Source organism: Grus americana, chromosome 17 (genome assembly GCF_028858705.1).
Source record: "Grus americana isolate bGruAme1 chromosome 17, bGruAme1.mat, whole genome shotgun sequence".
Taxonomy (NCBI): domain Eukaryota; kingdom Metazoa; phylum Chordata; class Aves; order Gruiformes; family Gruidae; genus Grus; species Grus americana.
In genome coordinates, this window is record NC_072868.1 from 8,504,166 (window position 1) to 8,513,625 (window position 9,460).

At 63.9% G+C, this 9,460-nt stretch overlaps 1 protein-coding gene across 5 annotated transcripts; it reads right to left on the minus strand.

The window, feature by feature from the left end:
- Positions 1 to 2,321: 2,321 nt before the first annotated feature.
- Positions 2,322 to 8,855, minus strand: CD40 (CD40 molecule). 5 transcript variants are annotated; one of them, XM_054845301.1, is made up of 9 exons: positions 8,782 to 8,855; positions 7,157 to 7,238; positions 6,427 to 6,552; positions 6,171 to 6,314; positions 5,851 to 5,950; positions 4,842 to 4,903; positions 4,469 to 4,567; positions 4,027 to 4,049; positions 2,322 to 3,694 (listed from the first exon to the last, which is right to left on the minus strand). In XM_054845301.1, the coding sequence occupies exons 1-9, from the start codon at positions 8,830 to 8,832 to the stop codon at positions 3,542 to 3,544; spliced, it is 840 nt and encodes a 279-aa protein (XP_054701276.1). In that variant the 5' UTR covers positions 8,833 to 8,855; the 3' UTR covers positions 2,322 to 3,541. The 5 variants fall into 5 exon arrangements, with proteins under 5 accessions (XP_054701276.1, XP_054701275.1, XP_054701274.1 ...); XM_054845300.1 differs by having other exon boundaries at positions 3,994 to 4,049; XM_054845299.1 differs by having other exon boundaries at positions 3,994 to 4,049; positions 4,469 to 4,570.
- Positions 8,856 to 9,460: the final 605 nt, after the last annotated feature.

Below are 9,460 nucleotides of genomic sequence, written 5' to 3' on the forward strand. Positions count from 1 at the left end.
GCTTCTCACCCCCAGCCAAGCTGGGGAGCCACAGCACCCAGAGTGCCACAGGGTCCTGGGGTACCCACGCAGCGGTGCAGTCCCTCCTTGGAGCACCCTGGGGCTGCTGCATCTCTGTTCGTGGTGGCAGCAAGACATGGAGACCAGGTGGCCTTTGTCCTGGTAAACTAGCCCCCAGGGTGCTGGGTGTCTCAGGGGATGGGGGAGATGGGGACTGTCCCAGTATTGCTTGCAGGGAGTGTGGGACTGTCTGGGTCCTCACCAGCTTGTGCAGCAGGACCCCAGTGTGGCTTTCTCTGCTCCGTGTGGCCAAGACCTTCTCACCCATCCCACACCACTGCCGAGGGCAGAAACGGGTGTGTTTGGAGGAAGCCGTGTGAGGCATCTGGGATTAAACGATGGGGCAGAGAAACGCAATGGAGATGGCCATTAATGAGCGCATTTCTCCAGCCTGTGGAGCAGAGACACCAGGGAGTGAGAAACGCTGACTCCAGTGTGGGAAGAGGTTGGGAAGCACCGTGCTTTCCCTGTTTGGTGAGTGCTTGGAGAGGTCTGAGTGCTGTGGGGGCTTGTAGGGAGGGGCTGGGGGCCCGGACCCACCAAAGGAGAAGAAGGGCCCAGGGTGCCTCTGCACCAGGACTGGAGTCCCTGGGTGAGCTATCGTTTGTGCAGCATTGGGGTCCTCAACCAGCCCAAGTCTCCCCATGTCCTGGGGTGCTGCACCGCGTCACCTGGCTCCCACCAGGGCACACACGGTCACTGCTCCTCCATGGGGCCAGGGAGTGGGAGTGGTGGGCATCCCTGCCAGGCACTCAGCCTTGTCTCTGTAGGACCTCTGCCCGGTGAAAGCACCAGGACGAGCTCTCCAGCTGCGGACGGTGTCCGAGACAGCAAGTGGGAGCCCTTAACTGGACTGGAGAGTTGGGTGATTTTTCATTGCTTCCTCGTAATAAGAGGACAGGAGTAAGTGACTAGTACAGTTCGTTCGCTCGGTAAAGATTTATACAATCACTTCATCCGGTAATTGGTATTCTGGGGAGAGAGGGAGCTGCAGCTCCAGCATCCACCTCTATTTGTTTTCTCTCTGTCTTTCTCTCTTTCTCTCCCCTTTTCAGAATGAGTAATTCTGTCCCTCACAATCCCATTTAAACAGAGCATTTGTGGAGTGAATAATTAGTTACATTCAATTAGGTCTCACGCGCTCTCCCTTCTCACTTTGGGGGACAGACGCGCTAATGAGATGGCACATGTCTGACATGCAGGAGCAGGCATTAAACACTCCGTGTGCTGGCAAGGAGAGGTCAGCACCAGGTGAGGCAGGGAGCCAGAGGGCCCAGCCCGCTGCCGTGGGACAGCCGTGGGGAGACAGTCCTTTGGGGGCTGTTTGGGGCCAAAGGCACTGTGTCTGTGGCCCATGTGATGCTAGCCCTCTCGACTGGCAGGGCCAGCAGGAATCGGTATCACATCGGTCCCCAGGGCAGGGTGTTCACTGGTGCCATGGACATGCTGCCGAGCCCTGGGACCATCCCGCTGGCACTGCTGGGAGCACCAAGCCCTGAGAGGGAGAGCTGCTGCCATGCTTTTATCTCCCTTATTAAACCTAACATTAGGTTTTAAGAGGAGCCTTAAATAATGTGCCACTGCCTTTACAGTAAAAGTCGCTTCTTGTTCCAGCTGCTCCCGGCTCTGGGATTTACAGCTTTTCTTACGCCACGCTATACGTGCTCGGGTGGTGGCAGGTCACGCACGGGCTGTAGCTGGTACCTGGAGCCTGTGCTGGGCTGGGTGCGGCTGCCGGCCAGCCCCATGCCAGCGAGTCAGGGCCCATGGCAGCTCTGCTGCTGCCCCCCCCCAGCACCCTGCAGCGAGACAGGCCCCACATGGTGCATCTGCTGATGGACTGGCAAAGTGAGGTGCGCTGAGCCTGCCCACTGCAGGCAGCCCTGCCTGTACACTCAGTGCACTGCGATGCAGGGTTGAGGGCTGTGCTCGCTCTCTCCTCGCAGGCAGGGGTCAGCGGGAAGGAGCTGTCACATTGCCTGGCAGCCCTGGGGGACGCTGACTGCAGATGCAGGGCGAGCACGCCCAGGCTCAGGGTGGGCTGGAGGCTGCGGGACGGCGGAGGGAGGGTCTGGGGCCGCGGCAGGGGTCAAGCACAGCTGACGGTGTCTCTTCCCTTCCCTCCTCTAGTGGGAGCACCTGTCCCGGGAGCACCTATCCCCAGAGCATCGGTCCCGGGAGTGCTGACAGGCATCAGTGAAGCGGGGAGGCCGGAGGAGGGGCTGGCAGGGGCTGCAGGCCGTGCTGCTCACGCACAGTGGGAGAATATAACAAAGTTTAATTACAGCTTTTTGTCAGCGGAGCGGCGAAGAAGAATCGAGTCCAGCCGTTCCCCCCGCAGCGCCGTGGCCGCGACTGCGGCAGCTCCCCCCGCGGGTGGCTGCAGGCAGCGGGGCCGGGCTGCGCGCTGCAGCCGCGTGGGCTGCGTGGGGAGTGGGCTGCGCGGCACGCGGCAGCAGCGTGTGCCCTCGGCTGCGCACGTGCCAGTGGGTGCCTGAGTGGGCGGGGGGGGGGGGACCGCCGCGGCAGTGGAGAAACGCGGTGGTGGGCAGTCTCGGCGGCGTCCCCCGAGCCCAGCGGAGCCCTCCCACGGGCTGCCCAGCGCCGCGGGACCGGCCGGTGGAGGGAGCGTGTCCGCAGAGAGCCCAGACCCCCACCCAGGGCGGGGCCGCCCTGGAGGCGAGCGCGGACGGTCCCACCCCACGCGGCGCCGGTCCCGCAGCACCATCTCCCGGCCGCCGCGCGTCGGTGCCTGGCCCCGCGCACCGGTCCTGTCACCCCCATCCCGCGGCCGAGAGAAGAGGGGTGCAGGCACTGCCAGGACAGCGAGTCCTGCCTTTATTTGTGCCCACGGAGCCCGTCTGGTCCGGGTCAACACGGGGGCTGCTGCCCTGCCCCAGTGCCAGCAGCCACCCAGCCTCCATGGCCAGTAACTGTAGGGTCCTTGTGCAGATGGCCCAGCTGGGTGCTACTGCAGCCCCCCAGGCAGGTGGCCAAACTGTGCTCTGCCGTGGGGGGGGGGGGGGGGTCCCACACCAGCAGCTGGCACGCTCCACCCTGGCATCCACAGGGGTCAGGCAGACCAGGCTCTGCCATGGGGGGTCCGCATGAGCAGCTGCCCTGCTCTGTTCCGCCACAGCAGTTCCAGCACATGGCTGCACCAGGCTCTGCCAAGGGGTCAGCACATGAGCAGCCACACTGCGCTCTGCTGCAGCACCCCAGGAGGGTGGTGGGACCAGGCTCTGCTCTTGCATCCCTGTGCAGGCAGCTGAGCTTTGCTCTGTCGTGGCAGGCCTGGGCAGGCGGCCAGACTAAGCACTGCTATGGCATCCCCATGGGGGTGGTCGTGCCATGGTCCGCTGCAGTGTCACATCAGTTGCAGCCAGGCCAGATGCTGGATTTCCTTCCAGGCTGGAGAGGGAACGCAGGAGACTATGCTGGCCTCAGTCTGTGCTCCTGTTGGAGGCAGTGCCCTGCACTCTCACAGCTTCTCCTGCTCTGCGATGCGGCTTTCCTTGCCATCCTCCTGGGCCACAGGCTGGCCCCTGAGTAGGGTCTCCTGCACAGGTAAGATTTCCTCCACTTCCACGGGCTGCTGGGCCTCCAGGATCTCTCTGGGCTTCACAGCCTCTATCTGCACAGGGGCAGAGGTCAGGGACAGACAGCTACATCCCCCCACCTCTGCAGCCACATCTTTCCACAGGCTCCTGCTACACTCCCATGCAGGGCAGGGCAGGGCCTCACCCCGTGTGGCTCCCTCCTGTCTCAGAATTTGCCAGCAGCATCCCAGGGTTGCCCCAGCCCTCGCCTTGTTCCAGCCAAGCAGCCCTAGGACAGCCCCCATCCCTCCTGCCCTGCAGAGCCACAGCCCCTGCTCTCTTGTTGCTCTCTGCTGCTGGCACATCCCCGGCTATACCCAGGAGGGACCCTGACCTGCTGTTGGAGGAGGGCTCTGGACGGACTCACCTCTTGCACCCGTCGCCTGGGATCTGGATGGAAAGAGGGACAGAGAAGGCAGTGGTCAGGGGGGAGTGCTCCTGCCATGCAGTAAGCTCTCAGGGGTCAGAGCCAGGGCTAGTGCTGCTGCACCACAGGTCCTGCAGCTCACATTGTGCCTGCTGCCACTGCCAGGCTAGAGAGGCTGGGGGCCATGGCAGGGGAGCCCAGCTGGACCCACAGGGCACTGGCACTGGCCCAGCTTGGGCTGCAGCAGTGCAAACATGCTGGCTCCCTAGGACAGAGCCCACTGACCCAGCAGGGCAACAGGCTTGGGGAGCCATGCCCTGGCAGTGTCCCCAGAAGGGCTGCCCTGCTCTTGGCAGAGCTGCCGCGATCCTCCCTGCTCAGCTCCTTGGCCCTGTATGGCCCCTCTGACCAAGGCATTGCTTCCTGTGTCCCAGCCACTTACTTGTGTGGACCAAGCAGTAGATGCAGATGCCCACGAGGCATGTGACGACTGCAGCCATGATGGGGATCAGCACCGACAGTGAGGAGCGCTTGCTCGACTCTGCTGAGGGAGACAGGGTCAGCAAAGGAACCTGTGTGACACCCTCACCGAGGCACCCAGTGCCCCAAGCTGCCTCTGCTCCAGGTCCAGTCCCATGGGGGGATCCCTCACAGGGACAGAGAGGAGCAGGAAGGCATCATGCCAGCAGTGTGGTCAGACCCTCCTCTCCCAAAAACACCCACAGGCCAGGCCAGGCCAGCTCCTGAGAGCTGTGGAAGGCAGAGTAACATATCTCTGCTCTGTACCGGTCCAGCCCAGGGCACCGGGCACTTACCGCAGATCACATCCGAGGTGCTCGTCCCTTTTGCCTTCACCACCAGTCCCTTTTCCTCACAGCTGCAGGGAAGAACAAGACCGTGTAACCACAGCACAGTCTGAACATATGGAAAGTCCCAGAGGAGGAACAGCCAGGGCTGGGCAGCCAGCAGAGCTGCACAAGGAAGCATCCTGCGCTCAGCCTGCCAGGCTCTGGAGGGGCCCATGCTGCATGACGGGGACACCAGGTACATAGCAGGGGGCAGGATCCCACCCTGTGGTCCTGGTCTGGAGCTGCTGAAACTGCTGAAGATGGGGACAAGGCACAGGAAGGAGCGGATATTTGAGACTTGCCCAGTCAGGGAGACCCCAGGGCTCAGGCACTGCAGTTATTGCAGAACAGCACAGAGATGACTTGATGACAGGCTACAAGTGGCTCCGTGGGGAAGTAATTTCTGGGCACAGATAAAAGCAAAGTGAAATCCAATGGCTGGCAGCTGAAGCGAGACTAATTCAGCCTGGAAATAAGGCTCACATTTCTACCAGGGAGTGCAATTAACCCTCCAGCAGCTTTCTAAAGACAGGGATGACCTGCCAGCCCATGGCATCCTCAAAGCCAGGCTCCCCACGGAGAGGGCTGGTGCCTCAGCTGATGACGACAGCCAAGGAACATGCTGGGAGGGAGAGCCTGGACAGGATATGGCAGGGGGTCCCTGTAGACTCTCATCCCTTGCTCCCCAGTGCAGACGACAGCATGGGCATCCCTGGAGGGGGCAGCACTCTGCAAACACGCTGAGGGATGGTCACAAGCACCTGGATGTCTGCCTCAAGCTCAGTCATGCTGTCCTAGACCTCACTGCTCTGACAGCTCTGCTCCTCTTGCTCCTGCCCTAACACCAGCCTGATGGTATGTCCCTCAGAGACCATCCTGGCTGCCCGATCCCCAAGGCTGGCAGCAGAGGGCATGCTCTTGGGGACTGGGCATAGCTGGGGATGGGTGAAGGATGTGGTCAGCACTCAGACAATACCTTGTCCAGGGATGGCATGGCTCAGTTTTAGAAGAGACATTGGAGAAGGTGCCTTCTGCACAGGGCTCACAGGGGGATGACATCCGGGCCAGGGCCTTGGCTGGAAAGGAGCAGAGGTTGCAGGAAGGTCAGTGTGGGCTGCGGGGGTCAGGGAAGCAGCCCTCCCCATGGCAATGCTGCCAGGTGCAGTGGCAGGCAGAACTCTCCCAAAGCTCTGCTAGGGGCACCTTGCTGGTAGAGTCCCCCTTCCCCTGGAAGACCCAAGGTCAATGCTGCCAGGGCTTCAGTCCTGCTGACAGGGAGGAACTGGTCGGACTCACCTGCCACAAAGCCGAAGCCATGCTGACAGGGCTGGTTCTCCACGCAGGTCTGGCAGCTGGTGTCAGAGCAGTGCATGCCAACCTGGCACTCACACACAGTGTTGTGTGTTGTGTTTCCTTGTGTCTTCACGATGAGGCCAGCATCTGGGCAAGGGGAGCACAGGCAAGGGGAGGCACTGGGCAGGTGAGCCTGGGGGGACACCAGCCCCTGCAGCCCCCACAAGCTGGGGTCAGTGGGCACAGGGAGCATACTTACTGTCTTCACAGATATCGTGGGGGGCACAGTGCCTCTCCTTGGTCCAGCTCTGCTGATAGTGTCCACTCTCACAGTGGACACAGACAGAATTTTCTGTGTCACTGCATTCGGAGACCAGCTTTTCCCCTGCAATAGAGGCTGGTGAGGAGGGGGCAAGGGGGCTTTCCCCCTCTCCAGGGAGCAGCTCTGCCAGCAGGACAGAGGAGCACTGGCAGCTGTGGATGCCAGGGCTGCTGTGGCATGCTGCTCAGTAGCCTGATGCCGCTCTGGCAGCCAAGGATGCAGAGGCCAGCTCACCCAGTGGCTGCACACGCTGCACAGGTCTGGGTGGAGAGGGGGGTGGGAGTGGCTGTTCACTGCACTCCAAGGACTTGGAACCAATCTGACAGGAACAGCAGGAGCTGACAAATACCATCATGATCTGGTAGTGCCAGTGGCCAGCACCCTCCCTGCAAGCTGCCCCTGCCATGGGGTCCTGTGGCTGCAGGAGCACAGACAGTCCCAAGAGAGCTGTGGCAGATTTGGTGAGATCCAGGGGGTCTCTCAGGGCACCCATGAGGTCCCCAGTTGCTCTAGCACTGAGGTGACACAGGGAGGTGAAGCTATTGGCACCGCTGGCAATGGGGTGGGACTCAGTCACATCGAGCTGGGCTTGCTCAGCTGTGGCTGGGCAGTAGGCCCTGGCATAGCCTGGCCCTAGGGCTTCAGGAAGGGGAAGGGGTCTCCGTACCTGGCTGACAGCGGTTACAGCACCTGCCCTTGTGTTCATACTGCCTGTCAAGGCATCTTATGGCATCACCAGGTTCCCAGCACTGGAAGAAACATGACCTGTGAATTCATGCTGCTCCTCAGCGCTGCCTCGCTTCTTGCAAGCACACATGTGCTAGCCTGTGTGCTAACCCACGTCCCGAGGCAAGGGCTTCCTCACACTGCTCTTCCCATGCCTGTGCTAACCACAGACCACAGCAGAGCCGCCTGCGCTGCCTGATGCCATCAGTGCTCTCTTTGAAGTGGGGTGGCAGTGATTCCAGTAGGGCGTCCCCAGATTTCCTAACACTGATCTCACGCTGCCCCGTGCCCCTGCCAACAGCACTGTGGTCCCGAGCAGGGGGAACAGTGTTAACTGAGCCTCCCCAGAGCACTGCTAGCCCCTTCCCAAGGCTGATGCACCAGCCCTGAGGGGCAGGAAACCCCCAGGCAAGTATATCATCCATGCAAAGTCAACCAGGGCCCTTCCTTGCTCCTCCTAGCAGGGGGCTGTGTGCACAGGGAAGGGTGGAGAGGAGGCAGGGAATCAGATCTTGGGCCAGTCTGGGTGCAGGAGGGCACCCACAGCACCGTAACCCCACACAGAGCAGTCCCCACGCTGCCCACCCCCAGCAGCCTGGCAGTTCCCAACAGACCCGCCTGAGCCTGGCTGTCCCGGGGAGCAGGATGGGAGCTCCGGCAGAGCCCTGGAGCGAGATGACCATGGGGCTGTGGGCCGGCAGGTGAGGGAGGGCTGGGCACAAGGGATGCCACTGCCCAGCACAGCGGGGTGCTGCAGACCCCCACAGGGCCCCTCGGGCAGCCCTGGCTCAATGGGGCAGCAATGGGGCTGTGGGGCACGGCAAGGTCGGACCTGGGGATGCCTGACCCAGCACAGAGGAACCGGCCTGTCACACACATCTGACACTGAGCAGAAAGGGAAGTGAAAGGGGTGCAGGCAGGCCTGTCCCTGCACCCCCACAGCCTCCCAACGCCCGACCTGTGCCCCGGGCTGGGGGCACCCTGGCCGAGAGCCCGGGTTGTGCCCAGGGCTGCAGAGCCCCAGGGCTCCACGCTACCCGGCCCGGCCCGCGGGGACCCGGTCCCGGCCCGGCGCAGGGCTGGACTGCAGACCCCGCCGGGCCCCGCTCCCTCAGGCGGAAAGCGAAAGCGAGTTCGGGCTGAGGGGCCGGCGGGCAGGGACCTGCCTGCGCTGCCTGCACTGCCTGCCGCACCCTGCCCTCTCCACCTCCCCGCATCCACGCCCGCGCTTCCGGGCAGCGGCGAGGGGTCCCGGGGGACGCCGGACCCGGCCGGCTCGGCACAGCTCGGGTTGTGCGGGGCGGTACCGCTGCCGGGGCGTCCTCTGCCGCCGTCCCGGGCACGGCCCCCGACCGTGGGCCTCCCGCAGGGGCGGGCCGCGCTGAGGGGACGGGCCAGACCGCCCGGACTGTGTCCCTTCCCGGAAAGCCAGGCGGCTGCCCCGAGGAAGGAAGGGAGGAAAGGAGAGAGCGCCCCAGCCCCAGCCCCAGCCCCAGCCCCAGCCCCAGCCCCAGCCCCAGCCCCAGCCCCAGCCCCAGCCCCAGCCCCAGCCCCAGCCCCACTCACGCCCAGCAGTAGCGCTGCACCGAGGAGCCCCAACAGTCCGAAGCACTTCATGGCGCTACGCCCCGCACTGCTGCCGCCCGCCCTATAACGTCTCGGCCCGTTCCCGCCCAGGAAGGGGGCGTTGGGCCGCCCGCCACCCACCCCCCCCTCCCGGGGCTTCCCCCGCGGCGCCGGGCCCGGGGAGCCCCGCCAGCGCCTGGTCGGGGGGCGAGAGCGGGGCGGGGGGCAGCTCTCCCGCATCCCGGGCACACCCGAGCCCCGCGGTGCCAGCCCGCCGGGGCCGAACCCTCAGCCCGGGCTGCGGGGAGGTGCTGCCGCAGCCCGGGCCCCAGCCTGGCCCACCCGCGATGCTGGACCGGGGGCCGCGGGAAGGGTGCCCGCCCCGGCCTCTCCTGCCACCGTTCCGGCAGGGGAGCAGCCATCCGGGCTGGGGAAGCTGGGGCCCGGCTCCCCCAGCCCGGATGGCTGCTCCCCCACCGGGGTTTCAGCAGAGCCGCTGGGACTGGGGGCCTTTGCACGGTGGCTCTATGTGAAGGTCTTGTTGCCGCTGGAGGTGGGAGGCTGGATCCCGCCAGCTCCCTGCCAGCCCCATATTGCTGCACCCCCGCCTGCACCTTCCTAGGGTGAACAAGGTGCAGGTATGGGCAGGAGTCAGCTGTGGGCCATGGTGAGGAAAGCG